The 26,251-nt window shown below is 35.2% G+C and overlaps 1 protein-coding gene and 1 long non-coding RNA gene across 2 annotated transcripts in view; both read left to right on the top strand.

Annotated features, from left to right (window-relative positions):
- Window positions 1-463: 463 nt before the first annotated feature.
- LOC139699919 (zinc finger protein 22-like) overlaps window positions 464-26,251 on the top strand; it is a 43,901-nt gene continuing 18,113 nt past the window's right edge. Inside the window, 2 exon segments of the mRNA XM_071598333.1 lie at window positions 464-616; window positions 13,827-13,889. Coding sequence (XP_071454434.1) covers window positions 464-616; window positions 13,827-13,889 — 216 coding nt within the window.
- Window positions 17,190-23,054, top strand: LOC139699923 (uncharacterized). Its single transcript, XR_011703631.1, has 3 exons — window positions 17,190-17,222; window positions 18,309-18,422; window positions 22,949-23,054. It is a non-coding gene; the product is annotated as an uncharacterized lncRNA (long non-coding RNA).

The following is a 26,251-nucleotide window of genomic DNA, read 5'->3' as shown; positions in this document are numbered from 1 at the left end:
AGGTGAATCAAATGAACCTCAACCTGATGGAGGACAGCAGCTCTAGCATGAAGATGTTGCTAGAGATACTAAAGAAGACCCCAGGGTCACTACCCCCAACCAGCCAGGGCCTGTGCACTTGTGGGCCAGGGGATGGAATGGCCGCACCACTACCAGCGGAGGCACATGCATTCCTTGCCATGTGCCCAGACGCACCTCTCAATCAAGGAGTCAGCTTGAGAGGCAATCATCTCCAAAGAGATCTCTGACGACCTGCACAGCAAGTCGGAGAAGAAGTATGAAACGGAAATTGGGAAGTTGCTGGAGGACAGCGAGGACAGCATGGAGGTGGTGAGAATCATCTCGACAATTCCATACCAGATGCCGGCAGGATCCCCAGCAGTCAAACAGCATCATCTGCTGAGGTGGCGGTCAGCTCAGAGGTCATTTGTGTTGACGAGCCAAGGTGCAAGGGAATAATGAGATGGCACCCCTGGACGAACCGACCACCAGCACCAACTCGCTCAAGTTGGGACAGGAGCAGTTCCTGTCTTTGTCTACATCAGACTCCAGCCACACGGACTCCCCCATGAGGGAGTTCAGCTGGTCTGAGGAGCTTGAACTCATAACATCAGAGGTGCGATGGAGACAGGGTGAACTGTTCCCTGCCCTTTGCTGGTGGAATGGATTCTTTAAATGATAAGGCTGAAATCAAAGAAAAGAAGAAATGAAATATGATCCATTCAAAGAAGTTGTATTTCAAAACAGTTTGTGGGGGAGAAGGGGGGGAGAGAGATCGAGGGGGTGATTTTCCTCCTTAAATTATATCCCAGCATCTTCCCACACCTCTGCCTATACCTTCTTCAAATCCAGGCTTTCCAGTAAATAATCCTATTTTCTAGGTCAATATTTGCTACTTTTTCTTCCCTTGAATCAAATGCTTAAGGTGAATAAATATTCCATATAAATGACATGTCATTTTACTTCTAATCATTCATTTCAAAACCTGTGTGGCTGTCTTAGATGAACCCTGGCATTACAAATTAATGTGCCCTGAAATTCTGATATTGATGATATTATATTTAAGGATAGACAAAATAGTGAATTAAATGTCCATTAAAGAATAGTTATCATAGATCTATCAACTGAAAGATTCTTATGGGTAGAAAGCTCATGGGATCAATACCCTTGATCATCATTCTGGTCTACATATGAAGGAAATACAAGCAGAAAGAAATTGATAGGATTTGCCACCTTTAGAGGACATAATATATCATGAGGTCTTGCAGGAAGAAAGGGCAGCAGTTAACGGTAACATACAATAGTGATTTAAGGTAAGAAAAAGATGAAAGGCAAGAAAAGATGGAGATTAGGTCAGAGAGGACAGTTAATGCACAAGAAATCACTGCATGAAGAAAGGAATTGTGTTCTGCAGGTTAAAGATATAGATCAGCCAATACATTCTCCTTGTGTTGACACCAAAAGACATATGTATGCAAGCAAAATGCCAGGTGACTCAGATAGACATTAGTTAGATAATTATTACTGAGATTTAAGTAGAGCTAAGCATTAAGAATTAAATAATAAATTAACAAAAATGAAACTAGTATAAATTGAATTGTAGAAAAGCTGTCAGAGGGTATTGTAAGTCTACAGAGTAAGGGTGAAATTGGTATACCATTGGGTAATGCAGATTAATTGTCATTTTTATATTGTCATTGGCCTTCTGCTCCTATTATATTTCAGGGAGAGAGTACTCGGAAGGGAGAGGGGGTGAAGAATTGAATCAATTTCTACAAGTGCATTAAACAATAAATTTATTTTCCACAAAAATTTGCATTATTTTATGCTGGAATATGTATGATTAGTCACCATATTACCTGCCTCTTCATTGTCTGACCAATGACTGTTACCTTCCTGTGTTGATGCAACAATTGATGAATGAATATCACCTGCTGGAGAAATAGTGGATCTAAACGGCCTCCTCTTTGAAAATGATGATGTCATCTGGGATGCCACAGCCCTCTTGTCAATAGCGTCACTGTCAATTCGATACAACTGACCTCTTCTCGATTGGTTATTACGTATTTCCTTGAAGGATAGCTTCCCTTCTATATTATTATAGAAAACAAACAAATCACTTGGCACATTGACGTTATAGCAGCCGGAATTCCGTTAGCTTCTCCACCCAAGGAGAACACACCAACCAGGGATAATTGGCATCCTCCACAACCTAATAGAATATGCCATAACCATGTATTAACAAAAGAATGCGCGTAACTCCTCTCGCCTAACCTTCAATTCACATTTAGACAACAGTGTTCGGAGTATATTAACCTAATACCAATTAATTTAGATATCTCCTGAAAATCTGTGATGTTTTTTCTTTGATCTTGCAGGATCCTTTGGAAAATGCAGAAATAAATATACCTCCTGAAGAAGAAGTTGATATTAAGGATGATTGTGATGCTGACATTCCTCAGATGGAAGTAAGACTGGGAGGGGAGGTGTTGCAGGAACAAGGTAAGGAGAGCTAAGGACTGTGCTGACACTTCACTTTTTCTACTGTCTGGTGTAATATAACCATTGGAGATTAACTCTTGCAGTACTACTAAGGTTTTTTGGAAAACCTGGGTTAATTTTTTAAAATTGTTTTTAAAATAACAGAAAGGCCATTTAAAATAGTTTGATAATTTGCAAAAAAGATATTCATTGCTTTTAGAATGATTTATAAATGTATATTATATTATTTATTAAGCAACTCAGACAAGATCTTTTATTAATCTTGCTCTGTTTTTAAGCTTTTTTCTTTTGTTTTGATAAAAGATTATTATTTTAGATTTTATCAGTAAAGAATGATATCTTAAGAAACCCAAAACAACCATTTCCCCATTTCAATATCTGGTTTTCACCTTTCACCAAAGCATTTGTGAGAAATATTAAGCTTATTAAAAAATTGACATGCAAAATTTTTTGATGTATTTGTAATGTCTGCACAATTCTTTTAATGAAAAATTAAGATGGGATTAAGACTCCATCTTGGGATTTCCTCCTATAGGTTTTTTTTGACAACAGTTTTGCCTGTGTTTCAATGAGCATTTTCATGGCAAAGTTACCTGATCTGGTTTACTTAAACCTGAAGTTGCTCATTGAAACACAGGCTATACTGTTGTCGGAGAAATAACCTGCATGGTGATATCCTGAGAATGGGAAGTCTTTCATCTGAATGCCACAAAAATCTATCATCCTAAGATGTGAGTTAGTTTAGTACCTTCTAGTTCTACCCTAAGGTCCTCATGGGATATTTTGGTATGGCAAAATAGACAATTTGCTTGGGTAACTTGATTAAATTTTGCCGAAAGTTGATATTTTTTATTTTAGCCATTAAAAGTATATACAATTCATTCAATGAAATCAAATCAAAAGTAAGGAAAATCAATTTTTTGAATTAATTAAATTTAAGAAGGTCAGTACACAGCACTGCCTCGCCATTGATCTTGTCAATAAGTTATCAAGATAGGCTAAGACATATACAGGATACCTTTAGTGCTGCAAAAATTTAGTGTGAAAATTTGATTAATTAGTTTTTTCATGAATCTAAAAATAATTTTAATGAAATATCTTCTGAAAAATGCATATAGAGTTAATTATAATTCATCATAATAAGTTGCAAAAATAATTTGCCACTAAGTAATTCATTATATTTTAGCCAAGAAAGATACAATTTATGTTCCCAACGCAATCATTAAATAGTTCAAATCATCTGGAAACCCTAAGATATGTACGATAATTAAAACTAATTAATTGCACTATTTAATGTTACCTGCTGCATACTCACATTTTCCTAGTCCTAATCTTAATTTTTTCATAATTATTTCATATCCATTGTTATTGATTTATTTTCTTCATTATATTAAATGCAACAATATGAAATTTCCCTGATTTTAAAAATTCTTTTCACAGAGAAAAATATATCATACTTTAAATGATATATTTCCTTTCCTGTATGCTATTAAATACTTCGGAAATATTCTTCTTGATCTTTTTTGAAGGTCTCATATAAAAAATAATGGTTTTGGTATCAGGGTAACACTAAGTAAACCCATGTGGAACAGTGATGTGAGACAATTATGACCCCTTTTATTAGCTATTTTCCTTTACTGGTTGTTTATTTGCAATAAAAAACCTGCGTACATTTTACTTCAAGGCCATGCTATATTCCTTTTTTTGCTCAGCAATATCAGTTTAAATCTAATCAATAAAATATTACCAAGCAAAATAACCTAGTTTGTATCTCTCATTTATTGGGAAGATATTGAAGATATTGTAAGTGACTTTTAGTACATACTTTATATACTTACAAAGGATAAGGTGCTTATTGATTAAGCATGATGGATGAAATAAGCAATTGACATAACAACAGAAAAGGTAAAATTTTGCAGATACACAAACGAGGACCCTAAGGTATCAGAAAATTGGATGCAGTAGTCAATAAGAGCTGTTTCAGTGGAACAATTTTTTTTTCATTTTGCAAGAAAACAAGGTGGACTATTCAGAGTAAAATACTGCAGTATAATTTTATTTCCTGTTGGATGAATTACCAGTGCAACCATTAGTAATGCTCAAGACTTGTTATGCCAATCTCTTCTAAGGAAACCCAGAGTCTATGAGTGATTTATACTTTTGAGAACCAATTCAATTCAAAAGACCAATCACAGTCAGGCTACCCTTCAACATCAGCAACTGATCAAAATATTGACAAAATCAATGCACTCATTGGTGAAGATCATCACAGAACCATTAATCAACTCTGTAAGATTCTGGAATTTCCTTGCATTTCTTTTTGGTTGATTTTTTCTGAAGATTTGCATTTGAAAAGAAAGATTTTCATACCTTATTGCAGCCAAATTGGGCTCATACCCTTCTCTTTGTGATGCAATTTTTGAAAAAAAATAGCATGACATCATTTCTCCACTCCCCCTACCCTGAGAAAAACATATTGACTCTGACGAAGGTAAAAAAAATGTGCTAGAAAGCATAATTCAGAATGATCTGAGGCTTTCCTGGCAAATACTGTGGATGAAGGCTTCTCCGGTTTTGCACCAGGTCATGTAGAGTAGCACCAACGTTTCGACAGCTAACTTTGCCATCGTCTTCAGTGTGAATTGGCATTGCCAGGAATGTGCCCGGGATTTATGTTTGCTCTTGAGTCTGCCGACTCGTGATTACTAATCTGGAATCCATTGTCTCAATTTACCTGGTTCTTGTTCAATCTTATGTGGACTCCTTCATTGACAATCCGGTCCCAGTATCCATTGGCTGGACAAAGGACCTTTGTCTTAGAGAATTCTATTCTATGTTCCTTTTCGATGCAATTTTCTGCCACCGCCAATTTCTTGGTGTAGCAGAGTTGGATACATCTCTTGTTTTCAATGAGTTGCTTTTCCACTGTTCTCCCCGTTTCCCCAATGTATGATCTCCCACACTCGCAGGGTATTTCGTAAACCCCAGCTCTTTTTAGATTCTGGTCGTCCTTCAAGGTGGATAAGAAGGATTTCAACTTGCTCTGAGGTTTATGTGTTGTCTCCACCTTATGTTTCTTAAGAATCCTGCCAATCTTTTTCAATATGGTGGACAAAAACAGGATGTAGGCTCTGGCAATCAGAAAACAGCGGACTCCAAGCCAAACATATAAATACTGGGCACAATCCCGGCAATGTCACTTCACCCTGAAGACAATGGTGGAATTATCTGTCGAAATGTTGGTGCTACCCAACCTGACCTGGTGTGAAACCAGAGAAGCCCTTATCCCCAGGCATAATTCAGGTCAGCTTTAGTTAATGACAGATGCTTTCTTCCTGGGATTTCAGCACAGCTGAACTTGCTAACATACATACATACATTGACAAATGACTTTTTACAGGAAAAGATGTGTACATGCATACCTATAATAATTTATTTAAAATAATACGTTTATCCAAACTCGTTTAAACAATTTTTTTCATTGCAGGAATATATATTTAAATGAATATCAACCTTACCTTATCCTTCAAATGTTTCAGATGAATACCAAAAACAAGATAATGCAGGAGAAAATGCTTCAGCCACTCAACTGAATGTGAATAAAATTTGCAACAAGGTATTTGAACAAAGGGACCTTCTCAAAGATGATGTAATTCATGTGCATCTTAACAAGGTGATGCTATTCAAATGTGATGTTTGTTTGGAGGTATTTAAGAGAAAAAAACACCTTGAAAGTCATATCAAATGGGTGAATGCTCTTAACAAGGAGCACCAATGTGAATTCTGCTCCAAAAACTTTCTAAATTTAAGTAAACTCAAAAGGCACATGTCAACACATACTGCGGAAAGGCCATTTCAATGTGCATTATGTTTAAAAGGTTTCGCTAAAAATATAAATTTACAGATGCATATGTTAACACACACTGGAGAAAGGCCACACAGGTGTGAAATATGTAGCAAAGGATTTGCTCTTAGTAGTAGCTTAAAGAGGCACGTCTTGACACATACTGATGGAAAGAGGTACAAATGTGATGTGTGTTTAAAAGCATTTCCTTATAAATGTTTTCTAAAGGATCACATGTTGACACATACTGGTCAAAGGCCACACAAGTGCAACATCTGTTCAAAAGCATTCGCTCAGAGAAGTCATCTGAAGTCACACATGATTACACACACTGGTGAAACACCACACAAGTGTCATATTTGTTCTAAACCATTTGCAACAAAAGCTTCTTTAATAGGCCACATTATGACACACACTGGTGAAAAACCGCACAAGTGTGACATTTGTGCAAAAGCATTTGCTATGAGAAGTCATTTAAAGACACACATAATGACACACACTGGCGAAAGGCCACACAAGTGCAACATCTGCCCAAAAGCTTTTATCCAGAGCTGTGAACTAAAGGCACATATGCTGACACACACTGGTGAAAAGCCACACAAGTGTGTCGTTTGTTTGAAAGCTTTTGCTGTGGGTAATCTTCTAAAGAGACACATGAAGACACACACTGGTGAAAGGCCATAAAAGTGCAATGTCTGTTCAAAAGCATTCATTCAGCGTTGTCATCTAATCTCACACATGCTGACACACTCTGGTGAAAGGCCTCACAAGTGCAATGTCTGTTCAAAAGAATTCATTCTGCGTACTCACCTTATCACACACATGAAGACACACCCTGCAAAATGATCATAAAAATGTAAGATCCTAGAGCTTATTTCACTCTATAGAAACGATTGTAAAACTTTCATTAAAACTTTGTAACAAAGTGACATTATTATCCTGTTTTATGTAATTTCTTCAAATAAAAAAGAATTGATAAAATGACAAATCTCAGCATTATTATGTATATCATGATAACAATAATTAATCCTCTTAGTGCGGCGGGGATCTCAGGGGTACTAGTAAAAAGTGCGAAGGGTAATTTAAGAAAATGTATCACCTTAGAAAAAAAATATGAAGTTATTTGTTTAGATATCCATGTTCAGTTTTTTTAATTTAAAATATAATATTATAGTTAATAATGATGTAATATATTTACATCATCTGAAATATTAATGTAATTACTAAAGTATCATAAATTTGAAAAATATTATTTTAGTAATTATATTTCGATTTTTAGACACAAAACTAATGTTTTTTAAAAAACATTTTTCAATTAAACAACAGTATTTAAAAATAATAAAGAATCAAGAAAACATGCAGAAAATACTGTAAATAAATAAAGAAAAACCATTGAATTTCAAATTTTTTTGTCAGCCTCTGCATAGTTTGATTTTGATGAAAAGGCTGATCTCACTGTTTCAAATTGGGACTTTTCCCCTTCCATGAGGCTGTGGCAATGTGCTTACAATAAAAGGCAGAAAAATCCAATTTCTAACTCACAGAGAACTGCTGACAATGTAATCCATTACACAGGGTGCAATTGATTAGATAGGATGGACGGCAAGAGAAACAAAAATGATTACAAAGCAGTGTTCTCATTTTTATCGTCTCAACAAAGTCTGTACAACTCTGGGGATTGTATTGCTGACTTCATCTTAAAGAAAGTGGGTTTGGATGTTTGGAGTTTGAAGTATCAGGCTCTGCAGAAAAATAGGTTTGGATTGCTGTTACCTCTTGTGGAAGCAGCCTTCTGGATAAATTAGCATTGAAGTAATTTATTCATGAGGACCATCTCTTGATGGAAGAAAGGGAAATAGGGGAGACTACCCAGAAGGTTCACTTATCTAGACATTTACAACTTCGGGTTCCGGATGGGTTTGCATATCAAGGCACTTTGCCAAATTAGATGGTTCTACTTGGGTATCTTTGGCACTAAGATTCTGGCTTTCAAGGAAGGCTTTGATGGATATTTTGTTTCTTGCTGGTAGTGTTAGGAGCCATGTCTCATTAATTCTGATAATTCATAGCAAAAAATGGATCAGTTTCCTCTTTAATTATTTGAAAAATTGCTAAAAATTTGTTTAAACACTTGCTGGTAAATGGCTTTTAGCAAATGCAGGATTCACCTTGCCCAGATATTTCCTATCCCTAATTCCTTGTAAAAGTAATTTTGCTCCTTATTCGTATAATAAACTTGTGGCCAATCTATGTTTAATGTGTTGCTTAAATTTATGGCCATTCTTCAGGTGGATCATTTCCAAGGGATATAAGATCATGTTTTAATTAACCTTCCTAGTTTTTAATGGTTGATATTGAAGAACTAGAGTCACTGTATATTCAGTTAACTTTGGATTAATTTCCTCAGAGAATAATGCATCCATAATGAAGAATTCTGAGGCTGCAAGAAATTCAAGTTAATTTATTTCAACAGAAGCAATATAAGGAGCCACCTGCATGGGCTCCAGCCCTGCAGACACAATTTGATTCCTTGTCCTAAGAGATGCAGACCATTAAGCAATCGCAAATCTAGCCTGGTCAGTCAGCAAGACCAGTAACACCGCTACCACCAGCACCAAGGATGGCACTGGAGAAGATGTTTGTGGCACTACGCTCCGCAAGCCCGGCGACGTGGATCACCCCACCAGAGGACAACAATGAGGTCTTCACCATGTGCCATCAAGTTAAGGATGGCAGGAATTCATCTAAGCTGGCCCGGCATGACCTCCACGAGTTTCATGTAATGGTAGCCACTTTGGCCAATTGAATGATGCTCCTGGGCCTGGTAAAACATGTAGTATACAAAAGAATCTGGGTACTTGCTATCCTCCAGGCACATGGCTGGGAAACAGCCACGCGATTGCAAGAAACAATGGGTAACACCCTGCAGGGGCTGCCTTGGAATACAATCCAGCTGCAGCTCACTGTTATAGTACAAGCTCCAGCACAACAACTATACCAGCCAGCAAGATAGCCCAGCAGACAAGCAGGAGCCAAGAATGCCTATACTCAGCCATCCTGGCAGCCTTTTCAGGGCAGAGGACGGTGTAGGGACATGCATTCCTGTGCCAAATGCCTATGCCCATGCCATCACACCCTGTGGCACCAAGCGATCTGAACAAGATGGCTAATGAACCTGGGGTCCTTGTTGAGTTTCTCAAATTCCAGAGCCCCAAGACACCAAGGAGTGGAGGACAGACTCCTTGTCTTCAAGAGAATCAATGGTAAATGACAGTGAGAAACAGGAATTAGTGACAAGTGAATCAAAACAGTGGGAGATAGTGGACTTGATATGGACCCATACCAAGAGATGAGTGTATAGCAATTGCCACTGCGACTCCCTATGCATGAAATGCATGACAATGACGAAGGCTTTGTTTCTCAGAGCCAGACAAGGAACAGGAGCCAAGGGAGCAGCCACTGTCACCAGGACTAGAAGAAGAAGGAGGCTCTTCTTCCTTAGCACAAGCAGATATCCATATAGATTTGCATCCCCCAGTTAGACCATTGGTTGGGGTGCCAACAAACTAAGACCAGAAAGGAGCACCCTATATCTTCCTGCCCACGTGGTCGACACCGGTGATCAATGCATATGTGATGATGCTGGTAAACAGTGGGATCCTGACAATGAAAAAGACGATGTGCACCTTTCCCTTTGTAGCAATCTTGAAAGTGGGAGGTGGCAAGAGGATCATTTAAGACTTGTAACCATCTATCAAGTATATCTGAACTCCAAAGTTCAACCTCCACTCAGCCACACAGGTGCCGGAGGTAAATCCCATCAATACCCAATTGATTAAATTGGATATAAAAGATGCCTTTTGACTTAGGAAAAATACTATCATTGCTTTCTACAAAATAAACTTTATTGGTCGTTTAGTTTTGTTACACTGTAACATCCTCAGGACTAGTGGTACAATATAGATTTATCTCAGTTATATACTTGGTTAGGTAGAGGTAAGGGATGGGAGATGGGGGAGTGTAATTAAGGAAAGGAGAGGTATAATAGGGGAAGGGGTAAGGGTTGGGAAGGGAGCATGGGTTTGTGTCATGGGGATTTTTTGGGGTGTAGAATAGGAATGTCCAGGAAGGATGAGTAGAAAAGGAAGAGGTGGTCATTAGTTATCTCTTCCTTCTTCTTAACCATATTTAGAAATTCTAACTGCTCCCAGATATCCAGCTGCATCCCTTTCCTCACTCCGTGCAGTAGTTCAGGGGTGAAATCTGCTCGGAGGCCTTCCTTCGTAAGATGAGGTGTAAATTGGGACATCCCAGTATGCTTTATAAAATCCGTCCGGTGTTCTTCCGCTCAAACCGTTAAACTCCTGCCTGTCTGATCAATGTACTTAGCATCATAGTCGCAACATTTCAATCCCCACTCTAGAGGGTTGGTTTCATGGGGTGTTTGACTGCCGGTAGCAAACTCCTTAGGTTTTTGTTATTGTAGAAGGCAGGTTTTATGTTCATCATCACTGAGTACAGGGCCTATTTTAAAGGAGGGTTTTCCTACATATTTAATGCATCGCCATGACTCAAGGTCTCTAGGTGGGGGACAGTAAATTTCTCTGAATAAAAGTTTTTTCCTTTTGTTATCTCAAGTCGTCAATCAATTTTTCTGTGTGCCTATTGGCCAAAGCCATTTTTTTTCCAAAGCGAAATTTGTTATTTCCAATGTGAAGGCTGAGGGATCTAAAGGGATAGCTAATGCCCTGTGTATCATGCTTTGAAAGGCTGCAAGTTTTTGGGTGAAATGCATGTTTTGATGATGCATGGATGCCCTGGTCTGTACAAGTGGGCTTGTGAAAAATAGAAAATTTGTGTTTTTCCTCTTTAATGGAAATAGCTAGATCCAGGAAATTCAAATTAAAACCCTCTTGGACGTCCTTGGTGAATTAAATCCTTGAGGTTAAAGAATTGATGAGCTTTAAAAAATTTACCAATTGTCTCTTTGTATCTGTCCACAAACATAATACATCATCTACGTAACGGAACCAGTAGTGCACATTTTTGAGGAGAGGATTTTCACTTTTGAAAAGTTCCATTTCTAGGTTATTCAGAAATATTTCAGCCAGTAGAGGCGATAGGGGGGAGCCCATAGCTAGACCTTCCAATGGTTGATATAGGTTTCCATTAAACAAGAAATAATTCTAGGGTTTTGAAGTGCAAATTTGTAGAACATTCCCAATTTCATGGAAAATATAGCATAAAGAGCTCCATAGAACTGACAAACTCCTTAACACATATAACTCCACCAACGAATTCCATATTAGTGTCATTTGATGTTGTAAACTTATTCACAAGTGTCCCAAGAGAAGAAGCAGTGCTCCTAGCAAAGGAAGTACTACTCAATGCTAAAACACCAGAAATTATTTGCAATGAAGTCATATCTTTATTGAAATTTTACATAAATTGCATGCTGTCTGCAAATATTATGTTGACTTAGTTTTCTGGTGAGATTGAAAAAACATTGGTGACAATGCCAGTGATGCTGAAGAGAGTAAGGCTGTGAATGTCCATGATGATGTGATCCTTGTCAAAGAGAAGGTTCACACTTCTAGTGGTTGCTCTGTTGCTCCAGAAAAGGATGAAGAATTGCCAATCAAATCAATGCAAGGTGACAGGTCCAGCGATGATAAAGCAGAGAATTTGGTGAGTGTTCATATTCATGTTGTTTGCATACTTCGCACTCTGTGCTTTGAAATTGGTATTGTTCACAGTTGAACTTTGCAATTTGAATTTTTATTATCTTCCCTCTTAAAATGTATTTGCACTTTCTATTTTGTTATTGAATCATCTCACTTGAGTTATTGTGATGGCAGTTTATATACCTGTTTGCATTAATGGTTAGAAGAATATAAACAATTCTCTCAGTCAATATAATTATCGAATCATGAAACCATCAATGTAGCTGTAATGCTTTTCTTTGATCTTGCAAGATCATTCAAATAATGGAGAATTCCGTTTGTCTTTAAATTAAGAATTGGAAATTAAGGATGAGTGTGTAATTAAGATTCCTTGGGAGGAAGGGTGCCTGGGAAAAGAATTAGTTGCTGGAACAAGATAAGATGGTCTCACCACTGTTGTAGGTACACTTTTTCATCAGGAACAGCCTTTTCACTGCCCTCAGTGTCTCCTTTTTAGTTCATATGAACCATCAGTTGAGATGTACCAAGTATATGTAAAATCAAAATGCAAATAAATTGTTTCATTTAGGAATTTATAAATGCCATTTCAATATCTTTGTCTAATATTTTATTCAATTTTTTGAGTGTTAATTTTGGTATAAAGGCAGTTTCTTTGTATTTGTTTAGTCTGCAAACCATGCCATTTTATAGGTGCTTTTGGCTGAAACCATCAGATAGACCAAAACTCTGACGTCATCATTTCTTCCTCCTTAAGGTGTTTGGCAGCAGTTTCATCTAAATCTACCAGTACGAATTACTCATTTGTTTTCCTTTCTGTCCACTTTACCTTCCCAAAACCCACATTCCAAAGATTATGTTTCTGATCGACATAAAATCAAAGCTGAATGATCCAGTCACTAAAATTATTAAAGGCTTGTTATATGATGAGGTACACTGTCTGAAGTGCCAATAATTCCTTGCCTTCTAAATTGTACAACTTACCACAACCCTTAATATTAGAATCAATTATTACCTCAATACTCACTCTAAAATTCTTCCAATTGGGATACTTCCGATCCTAAAAAAGCCCCAGTTCCTTTCATAAATACTACAATATCTCCATTTTAATATCTCTCTCATCCTTATGCCATCAATTCAAACATATAATGACTAATTGATTTTTCAAATACCCAGGTGTTAATATCAGTTATTAATTAACTCAATCTTAACTTCTGTTCAACTTCTATCTGGGGAACGAATTAATGCAACTTTGGAAGGCAAATGTAATTGTAAATAGATATTAAGTGAGTATCTATTCATGAGCATATGGCCAACATTAAACATTCAATTCCTTCTGGGACAAACAATGCCTTGGGAGAAGACTTATGGAAGACATTAGAATGCAGATGGTTATGGATTGAAATAAATGATCTTAGTCCGATCCCAAATATTTGGGGCTATTTCAATGTAATCTAGTAATTAGGTAAATGAAAAAAACAACCCTTTTATACATGTTTATTAGGCGATGAAGTATGACAGGCATTCTTTGATATGAAGTGTAAAACAAAAAAATTAATTACTTCGTAAATGTTCCGTTCATTCATTCGAAAGATCTAGGAAATTTCGCAAACACACAATTAAAAGAGCTAGCGAAATAGACTTCTGAACTTACTTTATAATCTACTAAATCCTCTTTTTTCTTTTCAAGCATGAATTGTAAATTAGTCTTCTCGCCAAAACATCGATGAAAACGTCAACTACAACACAACCTGCAGACTTAAAGTACCGCTATATCGGAGAGTCTGATCGTTTTCAAGTCTACAGAAGAGTTGAACTAAAAACCAACTATAGAAGTTAACAGCAATTTTTCACACATTACTTCACAGAGCATTTAAAGTTTTAAATATAGCAATAACACACAAAATACGTAACTCGTCTGCTGGTCAATTGCATTTAATTCCTTATTTATTTTGAATGGAAAAGGAATGGGTTGGTGTGAAAGAGAGGATCTTATTCCAGATCACACATATTTAAACCTTCCTCTCGATTACTTAGATTTAATTCAAGGCTGAGTCATGGATAATCGGAATCCGCCTTTCTTGCAGACCTGCAGACTTAAAGTACCGCTATATCGGAGAGTCTGATCGTTTTCAAGTCTACAGAAGAGTTGAACTAAAAACCAACTATAGAAGTTAACAGCAATTTTTCACACATTACTTCACAGAGCATTTAAAGTTTTAAATATAGCAATAACACACAAAATACGTAACTCGTCTGCTGGTCAATTGCATTTAATTCCTTATTTATTTTGAATGGAAAAGGAATGGGTTGGTGTGAAAGAGAGGATCTTATTCCAGATCACACATATTTAAACCTTCCTCTCGATTACTTAGATTTAATTCAAGGCTGAGTCATGTATAATCGGAATCCGCCTTTCTTTAGATATTTATGGGCTTTTGTAGTAAAATGAAATCATTTGAATACACATAAAAATAAATGAAAGAAATCATTGCTGTTCCGTTGTTTCATTTCAAAGATCCGTGTCAAATGATTAACAATAAGCATTGTTTACGAAGAAAACATTCATGGATTAACCAATAATACAGGCATCTATTAGCCGTCGTATTCCTAGGGTAATGCAAATATATTATAAATTCTACTGTGCCGTTTTTTCATTCGGTTTCTTTCTGAGTGCACGTCAAATTAATTATTCGATAGTTGACGTCCCCGTTTCTGAAATTCGATAAATGTTGACCTATATTCCAACATAGATTAATGACTTCATGCTAATATTATTCATTTCATTAACCTGAGGTAAATTTATTTAAATATATTCGGTTATGATCATACATATTTATGTAATATACGTGCGTTCGTAGGCGAATATTTGTCATATTCATGAAATCAGTCTCACTTGATGAACTGCTGTAATAGTTATAAAATAGTAATGGGCATAGGAAAATCTGGGAGGTAGAATATCTTAAGATTATTACGTAGAGCCATTATACTATTATTATCTTGATCTAATGGAAAAATCTAATCGAACTGCCATAATAACGAACACCTACCTTTGTTTATACGAAGGTGGGTGGGAATAGTATCTAAGGAATATATCACAGATTGGAAATCAATAAAATTTCATAAACAGATATCCACCAAAGAACGCACTAAATCCTCTGGCCTTAATTTCACCATTCTTTTATACAACAGTGTACGGGACATACAAACGACCTTCTACTTCACATAAGATTTTTACACACATAATAATCTAAGCACTGAACCGAGACAACTTAACTTACTTTGAAATCTATAAATATTTTATAGTCTTTTCCAGCATGATTTGTAATTCACTATTCTCGCCGAAAATTTTGATTTATAGTCCACGACTGTTTAAACACAATCTGCACACTTCAAATTCGGCTTTATCAAATATTATGAAAGTTTTAGACTACTCTGAATGATTTACTGGACAATCTTACCAAAAATATTTCGGCAATATGTCACAGTTTACTTGAAATAGAACTAAAATTTATGAAAACAGGCGAAACCTCAAGGTAAACAACTCAACAGCTGGACACTTGCATTCCGTTCTTCATCTGTCACACTCATTTGAGAAGTTCACTTGAATTACAATGGTTTCAATTCATATGGAGGTGAAGAATTTTAATCCGATTACAAATAAGTCGGGGTATCTCCATGAAATCTAGTCATTAAGGGGAGGAAAAATAATTCCGTTTTATATAATTTCATTAGTTAATGAGGGATGACGGGCATTCTTTGATATCATATACAATTCGAAAAAACCAAAAAGTTCTAATATGTTCCGATGAATCATTTTGAAGATCCGGATCAAAAGATTCATATAGGTTTTGCATGCGATTATTGATGTAAGAATAACCATCCATACAAGCGAAAGTTATTGTGCGCAATAGACATAGAGTGTAATCAAAATATTACAAGTTCCATGTACCCGATTTCTCATTCAGTTGCTTCATGAATAAACATCCAAATAATTCATCGCCCCTTTGGAACGGGACTTTGACCAACTTAATCTTATTCTAACGATGTGAATTGTTGTCAAGTTAATAGAAAACGTTGTTTGTTATGGTTAGTCGGATAATTAAGATCTTAAAATAAGCTTATGCAATTTTCACTCTCATTGTTACGTGTTACGTCTAATAATTCTCAAAATATGCTCCTATGTTCTGACCCAGATTCGAATCAACTCTTCCCGTATTAATCCATTGATTTACAAGATGCAACGTAAATAAAATAGACAGATTGAGAACAAAACGCAAGTTCCATGTTGGGAAGTTATGTTGTTATGTTGTTTGTTAGAGTTGTTTTAGTATTTTTTTAGGCTAATTCAAGTAAATTGTGAACGTTGTTGTCGTATAATTAGCATTAGGTTCTTCCGTAAATCATTGGTAGAACTTGCAAACGATAAAGATGGGCGATAAAGCCGAAATTAAACTCTGCAGATTACAATTAAAAATTCGCGGTCGGTTGATGAATATAAGAAAGTAAAGTACTGAATTAACTAAGAGTTTAAATAATTTTAAGATGCGGAAATTAATTTTGAATTTGGTGATCACTTGGAGCCAAAATATAACCAGATCGACTCTCCGCCTCGCGCTTAGTTATCGATTCAGAACGAACGACCCATCGATATATAGTCGGCCATTTTGGAATCTATTGCTAACGAGTTTTTATTATTGATAGTCTTAAGTGCTACGAAGATGGCTCGACAAGAAAGTTTAAAGTGTAGATTATGTCTTGGCAGTGGTGGTCGGTTGACAAATATTTTTAGTGAAAACGACGATGCTGAGCAGTTGGTGCGGGAAGCAATAGAAGAGTTATTGGAATTGAAAGTAAGCCAATCAATGGCATGTTTACGTTTTCACCATGACGCTTTTATCGCAATTTTACCGCAAAGTTTTTGGTTGTTCCCGGTTTTATGTCAAAAAATGCCTTTGCATTACTATGTTAATAATTAGAGTCCTTTGGAGAGAAGATGTGTGGGGTTTAAAAGCTTGATAATCTTGTTTTCGTAGGTAGTGAGGGATGGAAGCCACCCGTGGTTTATTTGCTATCAGTGCTTTAAAATACTGACCGATTTCTATATGTTTAAGCAGCAATGCTATGAAAACAGTCTTATGTTGGAGAGGCAAGCGGAAAAAAAACACGAAGAGAGAAATATTAGTTCTTCCAAGGTGAGTTTTGTTCAACGTATGTTTTTATTGTATAATAATCTGATCAATGTTCGTTATAACAATATTCATTAGGGAAAGTAAGGTATATTCATTAATAAACGTGTTTCTATTAAATGAATTTCCGCTCTAAAGACAAATGCCTAAATGTCTAATGACAAAATGACAAATACGGGCATTGACTAAAAAATTGCGTATATTGTATGCATTAGATATGCAGAACGGTAAAAAATTGTATACTTACACTTATACTTTATTATAAGAGCATGGGTAAGATTACTTTGTCTGATTTTCCATTACGCGCTTAATTCTGATTACAATTTTCGTGGTTTTCATCATCATATCTTAACATTCATTTTGTATACTTTTTAAAAATAATTAATTTTCGATACAGTTTTTTACAATGCATTGCCAAAGTTATTCCTATGTTTTTGGTATGTTTACCACTCTGTCAGATTCATTAATGTATTAGTTTTTAACAGATGTACTTGTATACAGAAATATTTCATTTATGTAAACATATACTCAATGTTAGTTTTTTATTTAACCTTGGAAACAATTTGCCTAGAAAATGACTAGCATTCAATTTTTAAAACGTATAAGTTATAGGGTCATATGGTCAAAACATACAATTTTGAATATTCCTGATTAAAGAAGAATTTGCATTTAGTCATTGTGGAATGTCTTAGATTTTAAGTTTCTCTTCATGTATGTCCAATTATAACATTATATAATTCATTTTTATTCATCCACATCTTAAAATAATTCTACTCCCTATATATTAAAATTGGCAAACAGGTAATCTGTTTTTGGATTTTACAATTATTTATCTTATTAATTTGTTTTTGCTGTGATATCTAGCTCTTCTAGCTATGTGTATGTATGTGTCTGCCCACATGTTTAATTGGAAATCTGTTATGTCATAATCATAATGTATTAGCATGAAAGCCTTGCTGTTTAATTTAAAATTGCATGCATCGCAATCATTATCATTTAATAGAAATTGTTGATCATGCACTCAATTTCAATTTTTACACTGCTAGTCTAATTTTTTTGATATTTTTCAACCTTTTTAACAATTATGTACAGATCACAGTGAAAAGGGAAAAGATGGATGTTGAAGAACCAGAGATTATTGTAATTCCAGCGAGCAAGGAGGAAGTGGACCACAATGTTCATATTCAGGAAGGGACTTTACTTGAGGTGGAGTAAATTGAAGCATTTATGCCATATTGACTAAAGCTTAATTTTTCAAATCATGACTACCTTGAGAAGAACAGATGTTTATTGATCATGCCATAAATGTAACGGTATTTATCCAAGTTAATGGTATAGGTCTTTATGAGCAAGACATATTTTTAGCCTTATAGCATTTTTGCGATGGTCCATATATGTAACTCCTTTAAAATAAAATGGCAAAAGCATGAAAATGCCACTTATGATATGAATCATGTATTCAATTAGCTGAATGTAGAGATTTATTTCTTAGGATGAGATGAGATGAGCCCAGGATTATGAAGCAAAGTAAACTGTTAGGATAGGTAATGACTATTGTGTAGCATGTCAGGTACAAGGTTTGTGAAAAAATTCTTGGGATTAATTTTAAAAATTAAATTTTTAAAATTAAATTTTTGTAATACATGATAAAATGCCTTGAAATAGATTTAATTCTATTTGGGGTGAAAAAAACTTCTAAGCAGATGTTCTACGGTTCGAAGGTGCCCTGGTAGGTGGATTTGGGGAGGTCATTAGGAATTTGAATGAACAATTCTTTGATAAAACTTAAAGATCCCTCTAATGGTGTCCTTTTAAGCAGGATTTAATTCCAACAACAGGAAATACATAGCTTTTGCAAAGTAAGGACTTTAATGAGATGTCAGGATCATGGAGGTGATTCAAATAAGGTGGGGTGTATTCAAACAGATTAATCTAGTGATTAGTCAATTTTTAAGTAGGAAATACAGTTTGTGCCATGTAAAGACTATAAGGGTGAATCAGATTTGTAGAGATGCTGTTTAGGTGTTCTGTTATTCTGCAGCTAATAGGGCTGGATGCAATGTTCTGATACAATTAATATGGGATGGAAAAACATCTAAGTAGATATTCTACTATTCAAAGGGGCCCTGGTTGGTGGATTTGGGAAGGTCATTGTAACCAATCATAACCAATAGTATTGGATATGATGAAAAGGGAAAGGGTTATGTTTCATTGACTGATGTAATAGGCTAGACAGAAGTTACTGTAGATTCAAATATAATGTTTTTTGTGCTGCAGGTGGTGTTGGGTTGCAATTTGATAGGATGCAAGTTAAAGGGTCTGAAAAAATGCAGTACGTGCAGTTGCATTTGCTGACTGTGCTTAGAAGTGATGGGGCTACTTGCAGGTGGACTTGAAGATGCAAATGTCCCACCAGTTTTATGGGCATTTAAAATAGAGGGACAATGTAGCAATAAAACTTTAGTGCACTGAATCTTATGAGTAATTGAGAAAAGTTCATAGGTTATTTAATTTTATGGTTTTTGGATAAAGAACTGTTTATCAGGTTGGGACTTTTCAGGCAGTTTGGATGAAGGAGAGGAGTTTATTAGGTTAAGGTTTGAGAATTTAATTATTCAGCAGTTTTTCAGGGTACCCATTTTTTCTGAGACAATCAAGTAGCTGGTCCCATTATTTTTATTGGAGGGTAGTGTTCTTGTAGGAACAGAAGCCACAGACTGAATGAGAAAGGGATGAAGAATTTTGTTTGTGATAGGTGGCCCCAGTTGAAATAAATTTACTGGTGATTGTTGGTCTGTTTCATTCAGACTGAAGGCTTAAAATTCTATTGTAAGGGTCTATTGTACCACATTTTACAAGGGAAATTTTGAAGGTAAGATATTATATTTTTTTATAATGAATATCATATTTATTCTCAAATTTCTGTATGTCATAGGAAAGCCTAAGCATTTAGAGTTACCTTGACAATCACTCATATTTTTCATCTATGTAAGTCACTTTTAAATACTTGAGTCATACCTTTCTCATTCCGCAACATTAAGTTAACTGACATCTGCTTCTTGCACTTCCTCGTCTACCTTGAACTTCTGTCCTCAAAGGCATGTTTGGAAAACAGAAAACAAGAGGTTATCACTGGGGGCAATGTCCAGGCTTTAAAGAGGTTATTTGATGATATTCCTGCCAAATTCATTCATGAAACCTTCATTCATCTATCTTCACATCAAATGACCAGTTGAAGTAGGCTGGTCATTTGATGTGAAGCCATGTTCACATGTATTGTCATGATGTAAACACACTCCTTTGATGAGACAAGTTGATGCAACCAAGAACCTTTGACACAATATTCTGCACAGAAAAGTTTTCATTAAGTATTCATTAAGGCCTTTTCAATCGCATAAAGAATAATTTCCAGGCTATTGTTGGCAAACTTGTCAGTTAAGGCCACCGTTGATTCTGGCAACTTCAGCCACCCTGATGGCTTCTAATCTAGGAAATTTTCCTAGCATCTAACAACAACCTGCACTTTTTAGCATGTTTTTGATGTCTTTACAACTCTCAACATACTCTTTCACTAAATGGCAATGAATTTATATTGGGGAAGCGGTCAGCAGTTGGCTTCCTGATGCAGCAGGAGAAAGGTATGATTCTGGTATTAAGAGCTGCCCAAAAGGATGCAAAAAGTGATTGATTATCAAGACGACAATGTAGAAAAATAGCTAAATGCTCAACCTTTCCAAAGATGTTTGCAACATTGAGAATAAATTTCATTTTTCATGAAAAAAATAAGGGACCCTACTTTTCGAATCTCCCTTGTTTTGCAGACATAATTTGTCCTTAAATTTGAAAGAATTTTGGATGAAGACTGGTTGGGTCAGTTGGAAGAGGAAATAAATGGATGAGGTTTGTTGTGGTTTGTAGGCTTAAAGTTCATGGCTTCTAAGCTTTCATTCTTTAGGGAATGCAATGTATACTGTGGCTTTGAGAATTGTCATGCTCTAAGGAATTCGGATTGAGTGTCAATGTTCCAGAAAGTTGTACAAATTTTGCATCAAAGAAGGGTTTGAATTGGCTATGGGTTGAAGGTGGTGGCCTATTAATTCCTGGTAATTTTTGGTAGCATATAGAATGAGGGTTCTCAGGATTATACAAGGATATGATATATATAATTCTGGACAAAATTAGGGTATTATTCAGCAAGGTTTAAATCGCTACCAGATAGTAAGAAGGAAAGATGTATGCTAGCAATTAGAGATGAGTTGACTAAGATTATAGCTGACATAGAAAATATCTAAGAGAATTGAAAGGAATATTGTGTAAAACTGTTTAAAAAAAGTTTATACATAGAAAGGTAAGATGACTATGAAGAAGATAGCCTAGGTCTAGCCATACTCAATGAGGACATAGAAGGGTTATAAAGCAGATTAAGTTAAATAAGGCAGTAGGGGTAGACAATATGTTTGCAGAATTACTAAAAGGTTTTGGGAAATTTTGGAGTTTTAAGTTTTAATTCCTTTCCAAACAAGGTAAAGGTCATCAGGACTACGGAACAATAAATTTGAAATACTGCACATCTAAAGTGGTTCTTTGGATTTGTCGATAAAAGGATAGTCAAGGAAAAAATATGTAGAGGATTTTTAGTCTAGTTTAGTAACACTAATGCGAACATTAATTGAGAAGAATTTATATTAAAATCAGTATGTACTTATCTGTTTTGTTGATTTCAAAAGAGGATCGAGATGGTTTGGGGACTAATGTACTGGCTTCCTACCCAGAGGGCCCGCGTTCAAATCCTGGCAGTGTAGAATATTTTTAGAGGTATCTCAATCCCAGCTTGAGGAGATTTGTGGAGGGCAATTGAGTGAGTATGCATCCGTCAGATGGGACGTTAAGCTGCATACCCCTTGGCACCTTTCATAATGAGTTGGCTAATGCCAATGCTGGGTTTCTCTCCACCCTTCAACCTTTCCCATCCATCCCCTATGGTGCAAATAACCTTGGCTGTTGGTTGCTTTCCCTGAATACTACTACTTGATTTCAAAAGCTCGTTTGTTAGGTTAAATTGGGATGAACTAGAGTAAAATGCAGAAAATAGGAATGGATAGGATAAACAGAAGGCTAATCATTTACCAAGTAGAGGTAAAAGTACTCAGAGATGAAGGGGGGCTTAATGTAAAGTATGTCACTGGATTTTGTTTTGTTAGCAGTCCCAAAATATTTATTTGGTATTTATGTCCATCCATAATCCATCTTAACTGGTAATTACCTAAACAATATTACAATGCATATGAAGTTATTACATGTTTACAAAGTGTACAGCCTTGTTTGATGGATTCTTATTATCTGTTCCATTAAACAGAGGCCTTAGAATAATTAAGTCTCAAGGGGCATTTCTGTTTATCAATTTTTTTAAAACAAGGGGTATTAAGAGTTTTTCACCCTGTAGAGTCATATGTAGTTATTTGTCTTGTGTTTCTCAACAGAACTGGGTGACAACTTTACAGCAAGTCTCTGATTATCTCTGCATACATTAATCCTATCATCCTAACCAATGCAAGTAAATTATTTGATGAAAAAATTTTTTCAAGATCTATCAGCTAAAATATTATTTGTTTTAACAATTTAATGTATGTGAGTTAACATTTTTTTCATCTTAATTTTAGAAAAAACATGTTTTTCAAACATTTTTCATGGATATCCTGAAAATCTGTAATTTTTTTTCTTTGATCTTGCAGGATAATTTGGAAGATGCAGAAATAAGTATGCTCTCTGAGGAGGAAGTAAACATTAAGGAAGATTGTGATACTGAAATTCCTCAGATGGAAGTAAGACTGGAAGGGGAGGTGTTGCATGAACAAGGTAAGGAAAGCTAAGGACTCTGCTGTCACTTCACTTTTGCTACTTTCTGGTGTAATACAACTATTGTTGATTAACCCTTGCAGTACCATTAATGCATTTTGGAAAGACTGAGTTAACTTTATAGAATTTTATTTAAAATAACTTAAAGGCCATTTAAAACAGTATGATAAATTGCAAAAAGATGATAATATTGTCATCTCTTATTTGCAATTATTTACGAACATATTTAATATTATTTATTAAGCTACTCAGACTAGATCTTTTAATAATCTTGCTGTGTTTTCAAGCCATTTCTTTGTTTGCTTGATTATTCTGATTTTAAATATAATCAGTTAGGAATTATAAATGAAATAACCCAAAACAACCATTTTCACTTTCAATATGTTATGTTTTTCCCCAAGTAAGATCTAAACATAGCGTGAAAGGCTGAGTTTAGCTCCCTGTAACTTCTTTGGGTTTCTCTGGCTCAAAAGAGCCTTGAAAGGAAAGCACTTGACAATGAGGAAGGTAAAACCAAAATTGCTAGAAAGCCCAATTCAGGTCAGCATTATTTGATTACATGCTTTGTTCCTGGGATTTAAGCACAGCTGATGTTGCTAAAATGCATACATAGAGTGATGAATTTCTACAGGAAAAGACTAGACATTCGATTGTATGCAAATTCATGTACACATATATGATTGAATGTGAACATGCATATCTATAATTATAATTTTGCATTAATTAGTGTATTCAAACTGGTGAAAACAATTTTTTCATCAGAAGTATTTATTTTTTAATGAGTATATACTTTACCTTATCTTCAAATCTTTCAGATGAACACCGAAAACAAGTTAATGTAGGGGAAGATGCCTCAGCCTCTCAAAGATATATTTGTGAAATTTGCTACAAGGTATTTGAACATAAGGGCCTTCTCAAAGATCATGTAATGCATAAGCACCTTAAGAAAATGATGCAATTCAGATGTGATGTTTGTTTGGAGGTATTTAAGAGAAAAATTGACCTTGCAAGTCATATCAAATTGGTGCATGCTCTTAAGAAGAAGCACCAATGTGAATTCTGCTCCAAAAACTTTCTATATTTAAGTAAACTCAAAATTCACATGTTGACACATACTCGGAAAAAACATTTCCAATGTGCATTGTGTTTTAAAGGTTTTGCTGGAAAGATACATTTACAGATGCACGTGTTGACACATACTGAAGGAAGGGCACACATGTGAGATCTGTTCTAAAGTATTTACTTGTATTGGTACTTTAAAGAGGCACATGTTGACACACACTAGTGATAGGCCATACAAGTGTAGGATATGTCAGAAAACATTTACCATAAATTCTAGTTTAAAGACTCACATGTTGACACACACTGGTGACAAGCCTTACAAGTGCAGGATATGTCACAATTCCTTTACCAAGAATTCTACTCTAAAGACTCACATGTTGACACACACTGGTGACAAGCCACACAAGTGTCAGTTGTGTCTAAAAGCATTTGCTGTCAAGAGCAATCTAAAGTCACACATCTTGACACACACTGGCGAAAAGCCTTACAAGTGCAGGATATGTCAAAAAACTTTTACCCAGAGTAGTAGTCTAAAGACTCACATGTTAATACACACTGGTGAAAGGCCACACAAGTGCAGGATATGTCCAAAAACTTTTACCCAGAAGTGTAATTTAAAGACTCACATGTTGACACATACTGGTGAAAAGCCAGATATGCGTCACATATGTGATACAGAATTCACTTTCAACAGTCAGATTAAGTCTCACAAGTTGATACACCAGTGAAAAGCCATTCAATTGCATTATATGTTCCAAAAGGTTTATTAAGAGTAGTTATTTAAGGTCACACATGAAGACACACTTCAAAATAATAACATACATATAACATATAATAATGTAATATGTATACAAAATCATTCCTCTATACATTCTGTTGACAGGCAATATATATATGTGAAATATATTTTTAAGAATGATAATGTTAAAGCTTCATAATCAACAATTGTTATGTTATATAAATTTCTTTTAAAAAAGAGATAATTATTCAATCTACACTTATTTAGTTCCTTCTTTACCAACATTAATATTCACATAAATGAGATGCTTACATTATATATATATATATATATATATATATATATATATATATATATATATATATATATATATATATATATATATATATATATATATACATATATATATATATACATACATATATGCATACACATATATATGTATACACACACATACATATATACACACGTATATGTTATTTAAGGTCTAACTATGTTAAAAAACACACTTCAAAATGATAACATATAATAATGTAACATGTATTCAAAATCATTCCATATGGGAAGGCACTTGGCCCATATGAACTTCTCCATAATGGAGCTTAGCTGATCTGAGGAGCTTGAACTAATGCCTTCAGAGTCAGAGGTGTGAAAGAGACAGGCAGAAGTATGTCCTACCCTTTGCAGGTAAGTTGGATTCTTAAAACAATAGGGGTGATATCAAAGAGAAGAAAAAATGACATACCATCCATTCAAAGAAGTTTCAAAATTGTGTTTAGAGGACAAGGGGGAGAGAGAGATGGAGGGGATGATTTTCCTCCCCAAGGTATATCCCATCATCTTCGCACACCCCTTCCTCTACCTTCCTCAAACCAAGGCTTCCCAGTAAATAATCCTTTTTTCTTGGTGAATTTTTGCTACTTTTTCTTCCTTTGAATCACATGCATAAGGTGAATAAATATTCCATCTAAATAACATGTCATTAAACTTCTAATCATTTATTTCAAAACCTGTGTGGCTTTGTCTTGGATGGACCCTGGCATTACAAATTAACGCGCCCTGTAACTCTGATATTCATGATATTATATTCATGATATTATATTAAGGATGGACAAAATAATAAATGAAAATGGTGATAAAAGTGAAGTTATTTTAGACCTATCAACTGATAAATTATTATTGGTATAAGTGCATATGGAATCGACACCCTTGATCATCATTCTGGTCTACTTACCATGCAATTATAATGAGAAAAAAATTGATAGGATTTTCCACCTTTATAGGACAATAAATCATGAGTACATTCGGGAAAATAGGGCAGCATTTCTAACATATGATAGTGATTTAAAATTGTAATAAGATAAATGGCAAAGAAGAG

Source organism: Hetaerina americana, unplaced genomic scaffold (genome assembly GCF_022747635.1).
Source record: "Hetaerina americana unplaced genomic scaffold, ioHetAmer1.1.p SCAF_98, whole genome shotgun sequence".
NCBI classification, from domain to species: domain Eukaryota; kingdom Metazoa; phylum Arthropoda; class Insecta; order Odonata; family Calopterygidae; genus Hetaerina; species Hetaerina americana.
The sequence above is the reverse complement of the archived record's forward strand: the minus strand, read 5'-3'. Positions and strand labels throughout refer to the sequence as shown.